Source organism: Phaeodactylum tricornutum, chromosome 26 (assembly GCF_000150955.2).
Source record: "Phaeodactylum tricornutum CCAP 1055/1 chromosome 26, whole genome shotgun sequence".
NCBI lineage: Eukaryota > Bacillariophyta > Bacillariophyceae > Surirellales > Neidiaceae > Phaeodactylum > Phaeodactylum tricornutum.
Genome location: NC_011694.1, coordinates 161480 through 177454, shown reverse-complemented (window position 1 = coordinate 177454; position 15975 = coordinate 161480). Strand labels below are relative to the sequence as shown.

Sequence of the window (15975 nt, the reverse complement as noted above, 5' to 3'; positions counted from 1 at the left end):
TCGCGTTCCCAATCGAAGGCGCGACATATCCATCACGGCGCAGGATATCGTACCCACACCCGGAGATTAAATCTTTCTTTGACATCTGGATCTGTCACGAGATTCCATAAGTACAATAGATGGGTGAACTAAACTAGTCCCTTTTTACGACGCTGGGTTCACCCCCGATAATCTCTACATAGCAGAAAAAGGGCGAATTGGTTGTCCGACGAACGCTACCAGAACCTCGCTCCTTGACACGCCCCCAACGTAGCTGGAGTGTCACCACGCCGTCAAACCCCCCCTCCCCACAACTTACTACGGTCCATGCTTGACATTGACTCTATAGCACACATCCATCCATCCTTCCATCCCTTCATACCTACGACGGACCAGTCCAATAACGACTTACTGTTGATTCACAGACAGCTTGCACTCGTTCATCAAAGTTTCCGGACTACGTACACATCCAAATGATGTCCAGTGCCACGGTTGCCAACGCTCGTCTCGCCTTTCAATCGGTCGCTCGGAAAGCCGCCCGCTTTACTCCGACCGTGGGGGCCTCGCAAACCCAGATCCGTTTCCACCATCCTGATCCCTTCAACCCCAAGGTCACCAAAGGATGGAAGGCCGCTGTCAAGGTGCGTGTATGTATGCAAGCATGAATGCCTGCATACTATCCTTGTCAACGATACGTGTTGCTCGTAGCCGAGCTTGTTTTTTTGGTCGACGTAGCCGCATACTGCTTCGCTACTAGTTACGATACTCTGCAGTCTCCCGGTGCCCTCTGTTCACAGTCAATCTCCGTCCTGTCCTCTCACGTCTACCACTTTGACTATTCTTCAACAGGAAGCTGAGTTGCCGACAACGCGGGCGGATCAAGAAATTGCCAACGCCCTCCACTTGGGTTTACAGGGTGCCAGCAGTATCGAGGACAAGTCGATACCGACGTTTTCCCGTGGTGAACTACCACACTTTGCCGGTATCAATACCTTCCTCAAGGCTCCGTACGTCGAAGATGTCCGGGACGTTGGCAAGTACGACGCCACCGTCTTTGGCGTGCCCTTTGACGGGGGTTGTACCTACCGTTCCGGTACCCGTTTTGGCCCTCAAGGAATCCGACGCATCTCGGCATTGTACACTCCGTACAATTACGAACGCGGCATTGATCTTCGGGAACAAATGACCTTGTGCGATGCGGGAGATGTGTAAGTGACGCTGCTTGATCGCAGAGCGTAAGACAGACTGACAACTTGACTCGGTGCACGGTCGGTCTGACTGTTGATCAACTCGTCAATTTTTCTTCTTTTCAGATTTACCATTCCCGCCAACTTGGAAAAGTCATTTGACCAGATTAGCAACGCTGTGGCTCACATTGCGAGTACCGGTACTATGCCCATTATTCTTGGTGGGGATCATTCTATCGGTTTCCCCACCGTCCGTGGGTTGGCCTCGGTGACGACCAAAAACATTGGTATCATTCACGTGGATCGTCACGCGGACATTCAGGAAAAGGATTTGGACGAACGCATGCACACGACACCGTACTTCCACGCGACCAATTTGCCCAACGTCAACGCCAAGAACCTCGTCCAAATCGGTATCGGTGGATGGCAGGTTCCCCGCCCGGCTGTGGCCAACATGGTCGAACGCGAAACTAACATTTTTACCATGGACGACATTGAAGAATACGGTATCGAAAAGATTGCCGAAATGGCTTTGGAACGTGCCTGGGACGGCTGCGATGCGGTCTACATGAGTTACGACATTGACAGCATCGAAGCCGCATTTGTGCCCGGCACGGGTTGGCCCGAACCGGGCGGTCTCTTGCCTCGTGAAGCCCTCAAACTAGTGGGACTCGTGGCCGCCGAAGGTCTCTGCGGCATGGAAGTCGTCGAAGTCAGCCCGCCCTACGATCACGCCGACATTACGTCCCTCATGGCCTTGCGCATCGTCGTAGACGCCCTCGGCTCCATGGTTTCACACGGAACCATGGGCAAACATAAGCACATTATCGACAAGGAATTCGTTCCCTTTTGAGCAAGTCGATCCATTGGACATGGACTTTTTGGAACGCCATTGAAAGAAGCACTCTCATTTTTAGCTAATTTTTTAAAGCATCGGTTTTCAAGTTTAGCCTCGTGAAGTACCCGAATTCTGCGTATTTGTGGACATGCCCAACAGTCGTATCCTATATTCACAGTCAATGCATATATAACCGGTTGGGAGTAACGATATACTGCTGATTACATTGTCATGGCGTCTTTAGTGGTAGCGGGCTGCGCTCTCTGAACGTCTAGAGAAACGCCAAGCCTCGAGTATTGTTCTTATTGCCCAAACCAGGAAAGTACCGGAGCGGGTCGATTTGGATGTAACTTTGGAACTAGAGGTCCCGATTCGGACATTGCTTTTGCTGGTCGAGGTGTCGTCAGTGCCTTCCCGCAACGACGTTCGGCAAAGGATGTGTTCCGGTAGCGATCCAGCATTCGTCGTGCGCATCGGTCGCCCTGGTCTGCAGCGGCGGACTCTTCCGCAACCATGACCTTCTCAATGGGGCTGCAGTGATTTGGGGAAGAATCTTTGGGAACGGATGCTTCCGTATCTGCTGCAGTATTGGAAGTGGACTCGGTGTATTCCGTCTCGTCTCGATCCTTGGTCTCGCCAGTCTCGCCCAGCGCGTCCCTGCTGGCGCTTCGGAAGGGGCCAATCCAAGGTCGTCGTGGAGCAGCGCAGTCCAAAGAGGAAGGCATTACCAACGTTTGCTTCTTGTTGGTCATCATGGCAACCCGTGTGTGGACTAAGTTATGCAAACGATCACTTGATACTATGTCCGTATCGGGTCGGTAGGAATTTTCAGTCCAGAATCGTCCGAGAACTATCGTGTGAAATGGTGTGCCGTGTATGTAGACAGCCACCAAGGTACAGTATGTTCACGAAAGTCACATGAACGGGGACGATCGTCCTGTGTTACATAGTCATATTGAGTGCCGGGAGATTCCATTCCCTGGCCGAATATGCACAACGCTATAGATTTTGGAATATAACACCACTCACGCAGAATAAAACTATATCTGAGCGGTACTCAAATTTTGAAATCGAACCGTTGATCATAGTATCGGTATTCGGATGCAGTCGCAAGAATGCCAATGTGGAGTGTCTCGCGTCCATTGGAGGCCTAACCAAACCGGATCCTAGTTTTCGGCATCCATGACGCACTGCTTCCATTGGTCAGCAATCACCAAAGTTCACCGGTCTCGCTTTATGTATTAGAGGCCTGGGCGGCAAAGTCCCGAGGTCGATGGACCTTGCTTCGGTGAGAACAGGGGACTGTTTGTACGACCGTCCTTGGACGCGTGGAATCTGGATAAAGATGGTCACGCACGCCGAAGTACAGGTACCGCATACTAACACAAACAAAGCAGCCTGGAAGTTTGACTTCGCCCACTGGCTGATGTAGTAAACTTAACCAGGTGTTGGTCTCGTTCGGTTCATAGCCTCCCTTTGGGAATCTGATAGAAAATGCAAGATTGTCTAGAATAGTTTGCGACATGGCTTTTTATGGATTTTGTATTGGAATTGTTGGAGGAGAAGTTGGAATGCCAATATGACATTGTAAGCAGACGCTCGTTCGTTCCATACACACTTCACAATCGCAATGGACTGTGGAGGCAGCAGACGGCTATATTCAGTACCACTTTTTCCAAGGCGTTTGCGGCCACGTGTTCTAATTGGCGTATTCACAGACGTACGATGTTTGCGTCAAAATGATGGATGTGATCAAACCATACAGTGCCAAATTACCGGCAAAGACTTGAATCAGTACCATGGCGACGAATAGTTGATCCCCCCCGCCGGCCTTTTTCTTTTTCCGACCGGCCGTGGCTCCGCCGGCAAGTCCACCGCCGCTTCGTTGTTTCACAACTTTTTTGGTTTCAAAGTCGTAGTATCCGCAACCCCTTACTCCGGCGTCACCCGCCAGTCCAATGGCCATGCCGGATCCGAGTCCACAGAGACCACAACATAATCCAGAAGCCAAATGCGCAAAGCCGGTGTATAAACTGTACGTGCCGAGACCATCTTGTGTTGGTGTCACGATTTGATTGATAATAATGATAGCGGTAATAAGGCCGTATATCCCGTTGACACCGGCCATAATAATGGGAATGAGATTCTTCCATATCAGATCGGGTGAGGAAATGCCGGATATCATGATCCCTGTTCCGGCTTTGCCGGTACCGTACGCAGCGCCCATATCTAAAATCACAGAAAGCATAAAAGCAGATTTGATGTGAGAGGAACGGATGACACGACATGGAAGACGGGGACGTGGCGCTATCACAATAAGCGACAGATCCGCAGAAACCGTGCAAATAGGCGAAGCTATGGAACAGCGCCAACGAAGCATCCAATACACTTCTTTCCGTTTCGTGCGTGCCAAGTCCCTTCCAAACCACTTCTTTGGCGGCTACGGATCTTTGTGTTGGAAACGTTCCGATACACACACATCTAAACTCATTGTCGATCACTGTGCTCCCTCGCGATCCTCGGAAATAAAAATGTACTCACTGGCAAAAACTGTCGATGCCGCTACGCCGAGAAACCCAAAGAAGGGAGCTATTGCCGGACATTGATCAAAGTCCATCGTGCAGTTCTGAAGACCGAGAAAGCGGAACGTCAAACCACAGGGGGACAACGCCAACCGGCCAGCACGAACGGTGTGTGATGAAAGAAAGCGCAGTGGAACGTTTTGGTGAATAAGCGGGGTGTCTGTCTGATGGTGGTAACTGTAAGGAGTGCGGTGACCGTAGGTTGGTTGTTTCTATTTCCCGGTCGTGTTGTTGTGGTTTGGGTTGGGTTTTTTTCGCGATGCCGCCGGCGCACGGCATGTCCGGTTCCGTTTCTTGGCGAGACCGGCTCTCGCAGTCGAACGGGACAGGTCACGTCCAACTAGTGAGAGCACGCCTGTGCGAGGGTTGGACGGTTATTCGACGGTGCAGTGTTTGATCTAACTACCACAAAGCTGTACTGGATTCTAAATATTTCAGAATCTGAGAGCACCGGAAATGTCGCATGCTGTTTTTCCATTAAACGAATGCCGCCGGAATATCCGCAGATAGGATGGAAGCGTTCGGGGAATTCAAACGTCTTTTTGCGATTTGCGGTAAGTAATTTTCGTTGCTCCGTAGGAAAATGGCGAGACGAATTCGCCTTTCGCGTTGGCATTGGCGAGGGCGCGAGTCCGGCACAACGTCCGTCCTTCTATCGTGTCGAAACGCTGGAAGCGGATCACAGGAACGACTCGTTTTTCGTCTATGTAAGTTTCCGTGCTCGATACACTATCACCGGTACACGACGCCAACTGCAGTGACGCCAATCGGATGCGTTCTACGTAGTACGCACTGCGACAAGAAATGCTCCAATCCAAACCTCCCTACCTCCTCCACCCGAATTTCCATTCGAGAATTCTGGTGCTTCTTTCCGACGCTCGGAGGCGGACCAAACGGCCGTAAGACTCACCACAACAAAACAACGCACAATCGAATCTCTTGGTCCTTCCACGAGGTTTCTTTGTGCACAACAGTGAGTTCATCAACGTACCAGTAAATCGCAGTCCTTATCCCCAAAGCCCGTGCCACTGCTGCCGTGCTTTTATCTCTACGACTGTGGAGGATCTAACTAGAGGCAGTAGCTGACTGTGAGAACGCCAGCAATCCCCCCTTGCAGTAGTCCGCCATTGACCTACGATTCGCTCGGTACTGCGTACATACATTCATCCATCCAGACGTACTTTTATACCAAAGCATTCTCTCGCACAACACCGTTCCAATGCCCGCCTTTCGACCCTTGGCCTCCACCCGCATGTTGCTTACGCACGTGGGTGTTGGAATGGGAGCAGCGTCCTTTTGGAGAGGCGCATGGTACGTGTTGGACGATCACCTTTTCCCAGAAAACGCCACACACTCGGCGGCAGCCTCACTCGTGCTCGGCGTTGTGGGCATGGGAGCTTCGCAGGGACTCGTAGCCCGTGCCGAAGCCTTGTCACAAAAGACACCGAAACGGAAACTGCCCGTGGCGGCGGCGCGTTTCGGGGCACTCTATACCGTGGCCGTCTCGTGTGTGTTGGTCTGGCGGGGAACCTGGGTGGGTTGGGATTGCCTTTACGAACGCTTGCATCCCCATCCCGATACCAAGTCGACCGATCCCGGACACGCGACTCACTCCGGAATGCTGTCGCACGTGGTGAGTGTCACGCTACTCCTCGCTACAGGTTTGTTTGCCTCTGTCTTGGCTCCGCCCGCAGCCGTAAGTGTCATTCGCGACTGGTCGATCCACTCGGGGAGTCGAGCCTACTCCGGACCGGCACAATCGGTTTTCAACAAGCTTTTCCCATCGTCGTCGTCCTCATCATCGGTTCAAACGGCTGGAGGAAACGGCTTTAGTCCAAGCCGAGCATTCCTGTCGACAACCTCGAACCGATTGTCCGCACGGGGTCAGCATCCCCATCCGTCGAGTCTCCTGCGGACAGAGGGTTCACGAACAAGCAAAGTGCACCGAACAACTTACACATCGAGTACGCGGTGAATGTATGCGTTACCGCCGTCGCGGCCTAACTTTCTTTGTATCCCGATCCACACGCCAACGCTACCAGCTAGTCGAATGTAAACTAGAAAATACAATTTTGTGAATTTCATTTCACCACTAGCACGCAAAAGGTATATCTGCTTCATTTACCAATAGGTAGTTCACAATCAGCGTTGGTTTCTTGGTATACGTCAACCAAACAGTAAACTCTCGAGGGCTTGGTCTTATCTTGCGGCATACCAGTCGAATTCTTTTCTACGGTAGTCGGGCGAACCCTTTTATTTCTGGATGGTGGGGCACGCATCACGAGAAAATGGGTAGGAGGGACTGCGCGTAGAAGGCACCTCCGATACACTGGGGCAGGACAGACAGACCGCTTCAACTTGCCAATCTTTCGTGGACTTTCCAGTAAGACCAACACAACACAAACCCTCTGGTACGTACCGCCAGTCTTCCCCTCTAACGATCCGGACTGTTCCACAAGACACCGCACCCTCTATCATGCCTGCTAAAAGGAGAAATTACGCGGCAACCATCTTTTTGACCGCGACGGCACTGCTGATTGGCGATACCGTCGCACTCACGTCCGGTCGCGCTCTTTCGCGATCAGCAAGTGATCGGTATGCGCACCGGGGCATACCTTGTCAATCATCCTCCGCACTTCTGTTGAAGGATGGTTCTCGTGACAGCGCCGATAAAAATTCTCCACAGCGACAGCAAGAAATGCTCATGGAAGAATTGTCCAAAATTGGTGCCGAAAAAATTGCCGGGCTGGGCGTCGTGGAACGTGCCAAACGCGCCATGCTGGCTGAAGCCATCGAAGACCGTATCTTCCACCTCACGGAGGAGATTGAGGTTCTGCTCGAAAAGAATGGGACACTAGCTGCGCAGAATCGTGATCGGGCGATAGAGTTGGCCCAGCAAACCAAAGGACTGCAAGTTCAGTACCATGAACTAGTGAGCGGCCAGCCGTCGTCGGTTCTGCAATCATTGGAAGCGCTGGACAGCAACGAAGAGGAGTAAGAATGTTTGGAATGAATGCGTTTTGTCGTACACTCAAACGTATAGATCGTTGCGTGCAATTGTGCGTAACTAGTTACCAAGCTCAGCTTGTAAACGGTTGAGATCGAAGGGCCGAGCTCACGAAAGCAGTGATCTCGCAACTCCTTGTCTGCAAATGGTTCAGGACAGGCACTGAGTAGGCAAGACATCGGTCTTGGGTTCCATGAGCAAACGCTTGCTGGCTTGCACCAAACGTGAACGAAATGCTGTAATTGTTGACAACACCCCAAAGTGTTAGTAATCAATGAAATGCTCCTACGAAATGTGCTCGGGTATCAGCAATTGTATGTTAAGTTTGTGTCTGCTTTCGGTTGATCATACAGTCCACAACAAAAAATTTTGGGCTATGGTACCTCTGGCTTACATCAAACACTTCTGGGTTTTGCTGTTACTGTTAGTGTATTGGATGAATCACTCGTGAATTGAAGTGGATATCGTGACACAAACTTGTCCTTCTTTTCTGTAGAGGCCCTCTTTCATTCCCAAGGTATTTTCTTTCTCCTACCGAAAAATCCGTTTAAATAAGTTCATGGACGACATTTCCAACAGTCATTAGTCCCAACAACGATCGTGCATCAAAATGAGATTTGTAACTCCTCCAAAACGGTCATTTTCGGATGCTCCGTGTTGATTCAAATGCTTTGATTGGGTTACGAAGAGGCGAAGCAGTCTTGCATCTGTCTAACTCACATAACGAAATAGTCGGCTAAGGATAGGAATCAGGCATTATTTTGAGTATGGTCATACTTACAGATAGAAAAAGTGAGCGGACCCATAGTTTGAGATTGTTGCACCGAGTCGACTGAGCGTTTCGAACAAAGTAAGTTGCTAGTAGACAATGTTGCTCTCGTAGAACCCCAACAATGCGCGATTTTATTTCAGAGAGAGTATGATAGAGTCGTGGATTGGACTACTAAAGGATTGATGACATGGATGTTGACCGAGTCGTTTCGATCGCAGGGAGCGTTATGTTTCTTTTGCTTGTCTCGCATTGTTGGATTTTTGTCGGGAATCTGACAGAAGGCGTTTCCCCCTTTATCTAGGCATTTGTTGTCTTCGTCAATATGAAGAGCTCGGTGCTATCAATATTATCTCTCATTGTACTGGCACGGGCCCAAGACATCGATCCGGATTTGATCGACTTACCCCCCGAGGGTATCGATTTTGAGGGATGCTTCAGTGATTTGGTAACTGCTGATGTGAACGGAGATGGTTTCGTTAAGCAGAACGAGTATTTAAACTTTATCAACACCTATGGAAAGCGTATCTGCCATTATCAAGAAAAACTGACTCTGCAGCAGGAGATTGCTTTCAGCTCGTTGGCGTGTAACTGCCGGTCTCAGGAGAACGCCAGTCCGGACTGCTGTCTCCGCGAGAATGCCCGCATCCCCACAACCGGTGTAAGTTCTCCTTCGCAGCGAACGGAAGAACAGTCACAGTACCTAACGTCGGTATGTGTTGTAACGGATGATACGATTGACGGAGAATGCCCCCCGGTGATTCGCGATCGTTCTACTCCTCCTCCGATCCTTATTGCTCCCGTCCTTGCCGATATTGTCAACGACGACGGCGGTCTGAGCAACGCCGCCAAGTGGGGTATCATTGTCGCTGCCATCGCGGCTGCCCTCTTGTTGCTGTTGCTATGTTGCTGTTGCTGTGTCGTCCGACGCCGCCGGGGTAAGGCGGTTGAAGAGGAGGAAGAAGAAACGGGAGTCCTAGCGACCAAGAGTCTGAACGGTCAGGAAATGGCGCCCGACGATGCTGCCCCCCACGGCAACCGTGATGGTCCCGATCTCGAGAACGGTGTACCGTTTGCGGCGGCCTCCACACCACGAAGCAGAGAAGATTCCGAATACACTGAGGAAGAAGACGCCAGCGACGATGAATCGGGTGATGGACGCGGCAAACGTGGATGCAACTACATGGAAGAAGAAGACGAAGCAGGACGCCGACGATTGCGAGGAGCGGGAGAAATCCCGGAAGGTGGCGGTGGAAATAGCCACGCTCTCCGACCAATTCCGCCCAAAATTCCCGAAGAAGACCCGGATTGGGACCATCCTGGACGCAACATTGACTATCCCAAACCCGATCCGGACGAAGATTCTGTCCAAGAATTCGACCCTTACAATCCTGGCGGTGGCGTAGATTGGCCGGAACGCGAAAAGAAACCACCGGTGACGTTCAAGAACAACTGGGAACGACTCAAGAAGGACGATCCGGACGAAATTGACAATCGCAAGCACCGCATTCAAACGGGTTTGGGTGAAGGGGAAGTTTGGGACAAGCTGAACGAAGGTGACGAGCCAGAAAAGACCAATAGTGGGGCTTCAGGAGATGTCTTTGACTGGGTTGTCCAATCAGCACTGGGTGTTCTGGACAACTCCGAAGCGCAAGGACACGTGGGACACGATGCCTAGAGAGGCAATTTCGAACGTCTGCTAGTTACACAATAAGTTCCCTATTTTTGCTTAAGCCTTGAATTTGCATTTTCCGAATGATACTTACCCTAGGGTCCACTCACCATCTTTTGTCTCTCTAGAGAGAGAGCGGTCAAAAATGCTGTGTAGACTGAAACTAGCTAACTCTACTAAATGCTCTTTAACGTAACTTGCAGTTAGCGCATTCTGTGACAATCAATAACATTGTCAGAAAGCTTTTTTCAATCGGTTGGTGTAACTTTAAATTACAAAAATGTGGCGTACGATACATAGCCAAGGATTACGCTGTGAAAGCCCATTTACATTACGTTCCCTAATCGAATTTCCAGTTCACTAGGTCCGCAATCTCGGAAGTTTTCCAGGGATTTTTCCGGTGTCTTCAACCGAAACTGCCACGCCACGAGATCCTGACGCTCACCGAGGTGTCGAGCCCCCCTTGCCAAAATCAAGTATTGCCGGAAAGCTGTTCTACGTTCCTCAGCGTTTTACAAAATCCATATCTGGTATAGAGAGTTAGAATCGTATATGTGAATTTCTCGAGACAATTCAAAATGCAGGAGTGTAAAGCGCTGACGTCAGCGTTTGTTTTTAACCAATATCAAGAAATTCCCATATTTGTTGGGGTCCTACCACACGTCACAAACGTAGATTTCCTTTCCGTGCATTGCGGCCCTTCTTTCTCACAAAAAACCGTCTCTCGTCTCTGTTGGTACCGGCGCTGCGAATCGCCGAACGATGACCCCGTTGGAAGTCTTAAGAGCGCTCAAGCCAGGAGGAGCAGGCACGTTGGCCTACCGTAGTACCTTGGAAACAACGTACAGTGATACCGCGACGATTACCTCGGAACAAATCCTTTCGAACGCTACGGATATGGGGAATTCCGCGTCTTTCACGGACGGTCCAACGCTCGAAGCGTCTACTACCGGAGACACTGATTCGCACGTGTCGTCTCCGGAAGCTCCTTTCTCTACTGAGAGCAAGAAGAACACGCCAAAGAAGAAAATCTCTGCGAAAAATAAGAAACACGTTTTAGATGTTGAATCACTCCGGGCTCCCATGGAAGCAACTCACGAATCGGGTGCCAATTTGAGCCTCGAATGGCGTCGTCAACAACTCTTGAACCTCCGCGCTATGCTACGCAACCATTGGACGGAACTACAAGGAGCCCTGGCGAAAGATCTCGGCAAGGAAGCGACGGAAGCTGTTTGTACCGAGCTCGCACTGGTGGACCAAGAGGTTTCTCTCATGCTCAAGAACGTCGAAGGTTGGATGAAGCCTTCCAAGGTCCCGAGTCCCGGTTTTTGCGCTCCGGCCTTTTCGAAAGTTACGCCCCGTCCACGCTCGGGACCCGCTTGTTTGGTCATTGCTCCGTCCAATTATCCGGTGTGCCTCTTGTTACAGCCCCTGGCGGGTTCTCTGGCGGCAGGCAATCCTACCGTTCTAAAACCAAGCGAGCTCTGTCCGACGGTCAGTGCGCTCATGCAGCGTCTGGTATCGCAGTACTTTACGCCCGGGGCTGTCCAAGTCGTTACGGGTGGCGCGAGCGAAACCACTCAACTTTTGCAGCACTCGTGGGGTCTCGTCTTTTTTACCGGTAGTCCCAAAGTAGGCGAAATCATCGCCACGGCGGCAGCGGCAACCTTGACACCCTGCGTCCTCGAACTGGGCGGAAAATCCCCGTGTTACGTAGACGAGACGGCACCCAGCGATATTCGCATGATTGCCAATCGCATCATCTGGACCAAAACTCTCAACGCCGGGCAAACCTGCGCGTCCATTGATTATCTCGTCGTCCACGAGAAAATTCTCCCGAAGCTCTTGCCGGAATTGCAGCGATCTTTACAAGTGCAATTTGGCGAAGACCCGCAACAGTCGGAACTTGCCCGATTGGTAACGGCAAGCCATGCGTCTCGTCAAGTCGAACTCATTCGGGAAGTCGAGGAAGCCGCGGCAGTGGAGGATTCGGAAACCACGATTGTATGCGGTTCGTCCGAATCCTGCGACCCCGAGTCGGGCTATGTGGCACCCACAATTGTCCTGAATCCGCCCGAGTCTTCTCGTATGCTACAAGAGGAGATCTTTGGACCCATCCTACCGATACGGGTCGTGAGATCACGCGACGAAGCCGTCAGTCTCATGCGCCAGACGCCCGGTACTCCCCTATGCCTGTATGTGTTTACCAAATCCCAGTCCGTGTTTGAAGCACTGTGCAACAAGATCCCATCCGGTGCTGCCGTCCGTAATGATGCCATCATGCACCTGTCATCGTCACATTTACCGTTTGGAGGCCTGGGGACCTCTGGATACGGTATGTATCGCGGGAAAACCTCGTTTGATACATTCTCGCACAAATTTTCGATAATGTATCGACCCTGTCTACCGGGAGCGGACTTTCGTCTAGCGCGCTATCATCCATTTGGTGGAGCCAAGGGAAAACTTATGCAAAGCTTGATGAATCTACCGGATGTTCCGGTGTTGCATTCCCAACCTTTGATGGTTTTTGGCGTTCTGCTATTGCTATGTCGATACGTACCGGCCCTACAAGCTGGTGCACGTGTTGCCTTGTCACTAATCGTGTCGTTATTGGAGCTGGTGGCCGCCTTTCTCAAGGTACCCCCGGAAAGTGCAGGCATTGTGACAGTGAACACGCCACCAGCGAAACCGCTTCCAATTTCCCATCGTCAGGCGCGTACCATGACGGGACGGAAGGAATCAACCGAAGCGGCACTTGGATATGCCGGAATCAAGCTGTGAAGGGTTTTTTTGACGACAACAATACCAATTACATGCCCTCATGCGTCAAGACGTTTAGTCAAATGAGTACGAAAACACTTTTTAAAAGTGCGTTTACTACGCCTATCGATAATCTTCATCAGCTGAAATAAATGTGCTCCCTCACTTTCAGCTTTACAGTTTTCGAGATTAGTTGCGTTCATCAACGTCGCGGTTGATTTTAAACACGACACGCATGCCTTTTCTCATGTAGCCGTATCATCATGCTTTGATTGTGAGCTACATAGAAAGCTATCTTTAGATTGAGGGGGAGCAAACTAGGTTACAAAGCTTTCTAGCCCATTCGTGAATAGTCGGGTGAATTCTGAACTCATAAAACTGCTCCGAACATCAGCAAAGCTGTTCCTTTCAAAATCAAGGTCTCCGCTTTGATGTGAAAGGACATTGGAGACTAGAGATAGCCAATACGTTGGGCCCTTCACTACATAAGTTCCCTGGCACAAGGGAGTCTTTCCTGTCAGTATTGCAATTTGTCAATGCCAATGTTCAGGAAAAAGCATAGCGCTTTCTCCCAAACTATGACTGATCGATTTGTTACATCCTTCTAGCGCTTAAACAAGTATGCATTCATTTTTGCAACGTTGACCATATCATTGCGAGCATTCCAGGGCAATAGATCTATGTCTTCTTCTGTGATGCCAGATGATAGTGGCATTGCTTGGATACGCTCTTTGTAATTTTTCTTATTGGGCATTCCCGACCTTGTATACCAAGTGTATGCCCGTTCACGACGAGATTCTTCAGAGAAGTCAAGTTTGGCAGCTTGAGAATCCTTCAGTTTTTGTTTGTCTTTCTCCTCTTGTTCGGCCTTGTCTTTTTCTTCTTTTTCGCGAGCAATTCGGGCGCGAACTTTCTCCATTCGAGCTTTGCGTAGAGCTTGTTTTTCTGCCATTTTTTTTTGAATCACAGATTGGGCTCCATCGCCAGCTTTCGGAGCCCTCTACAGATTGCAATTCTATATCCTTCATCGTTTTCTGAACGTCTTCAAAATCTTGTTCAACACCTTTTTCCAAAGCTTCAATGGCTGCTTGACTTTCTTGGATGCTGTGAATGGAAGCGTCCATTTCATCTTTGATTCGCTGGCTTTTGCTGAGAGCTTCGTTGGTGCTGTGGGTAGAGCTGTCAAGATCGTAGTTCTTACAGGCATCTTCGTTGTCGTCAATGTTGATTACTCTTTTGCGTTGCTTTTTCCGAGGTTTTCTTGAGCGCCGAGGCGGAGGGGGAGGGTCAGCGCTGTCTACGCTGCGTTTAGAAGCCATGCTAATAAAAGACTCTACCGATTTGGCTTCCGACGCAAAAGTATCACCCCCCGACGAGGCATCATCGTCGGTCCAGACGTTACTGCTCGTAGGTATTTGATCAGGCATGTCCGTCAACTGCGCTTCACAAGGAGTAGGAATATCGATGAACAAGTCCTCTTCGTCGTCGCTTCCATCGCCACATACGTTGTCCAGAAGCGACGGAATGTGCGACAAGGAGTCGTTTGCTTGCGGTGTGTCATCCGGTAGTACTTGCGTCTTTGTCGACGGAATCAATAGTTCGAGGGAGCTATCGGATGAATTTAGACGGTCATAGTCAGAATCGCAGAGACTTTCGTCATCTATGAGTGCTTCCGTCGAATCGTCATCTTTGTTGTAGCTTCCTTCGCTTTGAGAATCGCTCTCACTGGAGTCGAAGCCGCTTACATTAGAAGACACAGAAGAGGAAGCCTCAGACGAAGAGGAGACTGCAACGTCGTCACTGCTGCTACTGACACTGTTGCTTGCACCTGAGGAGGACAAATCTGTGGTCAATTCCGTGTCAATGCTTTTGTTGCGATCGGAACGTTTATTGGTACGCCGAAAGGAAGCGTTCGCGATCGACTCAAGTTTGTTGCTCGAAGAACGCTCGACGAGCAAGCTACTTTTCATGATAGATCCCTGGAAAACTTTAGCAGCAGCGCTACGACGATAAGGCTTTGCAACCCTGTAAATTGAATCTGCTGTGAAACTATCTTTGTGTGGCCGTGCGATTTCAAACCTTGCAAGTGTGTTGGGCTTCGATACATAATGTGCTATGACTTTTTGGGATGCGGTCATTCTAGAGAGGGTTTTTGTTCTTTGTCAAAGATAATGTTTTTGCCAGCTGTCGTCCCGTCAATCCTTTTGATATTTTTTACTGAGAACGTTTCTGCATGTTCAAGTGAAAATGTGGTGTTAATGTAACTAGCTTCTTTCCGGTGGGTTTGAGACCTTGTTTGTGGCTGTTTGCGACATGTCCAACACTCAGCTTTACAATTAGTAAGTTCCCGTTATATATTTATGTCAGACAAAATATCACTTTTATCTTACATTTACATTCAATTAGGAAACTCGCTAATGTAAGTTGTTGATCAGACCACGTTAAATCCACTCCAATGTAAATTGCTTTGCCACTGCACATGCCCTTTTTTAAAATGTAAAGCAATCTTATATATTAGAAGCAAAATTTGAATGAAAAAGTGTATCATGAGTAAAAGCATGTATTTGAGAACTTGCAACAACATCTAACAGCTAAGAGCGTCAAATCAGGCCAGTCTAGTTGTTCACACTTGTGAGAGACTTCTACCTGCTTACAACTGTATTTGTAGAATACAACAAAAGAGTAGAAGTTGGGGGAAAGCCTTGTAGAGGCTCCGAATGTTTAATTGGTAGGTTTTTATGATTGTGAGACTAAAATATAGATTGCAAAATGAAACTTTTTGTGTTGGAAACAGAATGTACATGATAAATTATAGCCACACAATGCTACAATTTGATACTACGTTGTAGATAGAATTGCTTAGCCTTAGCATTTTATGTTGGAACATCTATCTAGGATTCACTAGCTCTAGATCTTGGCCTCGTTGCCATTTCCTTTTTCCTGGCTCTGTCGTAGGACAGACGCAGTGGCCAGACGACTGTCCTCGTCGGGGTCATTATCCGTGTGTGGCATGCCGGAGGAAAATACGAAGCGTCTCATAGGAAACCAAATATTTGCGTTATGCACCCAAATGTTTGCAACATACACAACTCTGGTTCCGTTGCATGAGGCGTATAAGACGACTCGTCTTATCAAACCTGATATGCTAGGAACGAAATATTCCTGATTACCATACGGTTTC

The 15975-nt window shown here is 49.5% G+C and overlaps 7 protein-coding genes across 7 annotated transcripts; 5 read left to right on the top strand and 2 right to left on the bottom strand.

Annotated features, from left to right (window-relative positions):
* Positions 1-455: 455 nt before the first annotated feature.
* On the top strand, positions 456-2019 carry PHATRDRAFT_40880 (agmatinase; the record flags this gene model as incomplete). Its single annotated transcript, XM_002184872.1, has 3 exons — positions 456-620; positions 829-1187; positions 1293-2019. 3 exons carry the CDS (start codon positions 456-458, stop codon positions 2017-2019), a joined length of 1251 nt encoding a protein of 416 aa, XP_002184908.1.
* A 1684-nt stretch (positions 2020-3703) lies between these two features.
* PHATRDRAFT_16442 (predicted protein) lies at positions 3704-4621 on the bottom strand (the record flags this gene model as incomplete). The annotated part of the gene is made up of 3 exons (XM_002184799.1): positions 3704-3841; positions 3941-4233; positions 4546-4621. The coding sequence occupies 3 exons, from the start codon at positions 4619-4621 to the stop codon at positions 3704-3706; spliced, it is 507 nt and encodes a 168-aa protein (XP_002184835.1).
* A 476-nt stretch (positions 4622-5097) lies between these two features.
* Positions 5098-6663, top strand: PHATRDRAFT_50022 (predicted protein; the record flags this gene model as incomplete). The annotated part of the gene is made up of 5 exons (XM_002184871.1): positions 5098-5140; positions 5166-5293; positions 5389-5559; positions 5762-5897; positions 5951-6663. 5 exons carry the CDS (start codon positions 5098-5100, stop codon positions 6559-6561), a joined length of 1089 nt encoding a protein of 362 aa, XP_002184907.1. The 3' UTR covers positions 6562-6663.
* A 399-nt stretch (positions 6664-7062) lies between these two features.
* PHATRDRAFT_40877 (predicted protein) lies at positions 7063-7584 on the top strand (the record flags this gene model as incomplete). Its single annotated transcript, XM_002184870.1, has 1 exon — positions 7063-7584. One exon carries the CDS (start codon positions 7063-7065, stop codon positions 7582-7584), a length of 522 nt encoding a protein of 173 aa, XP_002184906.1.
* An 828-nt stretch (positions 7585-8412) lies between these two features.
* PHATRDRAFT_50021 (predicted protein) lies at positions 8413-10040 on the top strand (the record flags this gene model as incomplete). Its single annotated transcript, XM_002184869.1, has 2 exons — positions 8413-8443; positions 8667-10040. The coding sequence occupies exon 2, from the start codon at positions 8688-8690 to the stop codon at positions 10038-10040; it is 1353 nt and encodes a 450-aa protein (XP_002184905.1). The 5' UTR covers positions 8413-8443; positions 8667-8687.
* Positions 10041-11117: 1077 nt separating this feature from the next.
* Positions 11118-12413, top strand: PHATRDRAFT_16540 (predicted protein; the record flags this gene model as incomplete). Its single annotated transcript, XM_002184868.1, has 1 exon — positions 11118-12413. A coding segment is annotated over one exon (1296 nt), but the record flags the coding sequence as incomplete, so codon positions are not given.
* A 985-nt stretch (positions 12414-13398) lies between these two features.
* Positions 13399-14932, bottom strand: PHATRDRAFT_40874 (predicted protein; the record flags this gene model as incomplete). The annotated part of the gene is made up of 2 exons (XM_002184798.1): positions 13399-13794; positions 13835-14932. The coding sequence occupies 2 exons, from the start codon at positions 14930-14932 to the stop codon at positions 13399-13401; spliced, it is 1494 nt and encodes a 497-aa protein (XP_002184834.1).
* Between the last annotated feature and the right edge of the window lie 1043 nt (positions 14933-15975).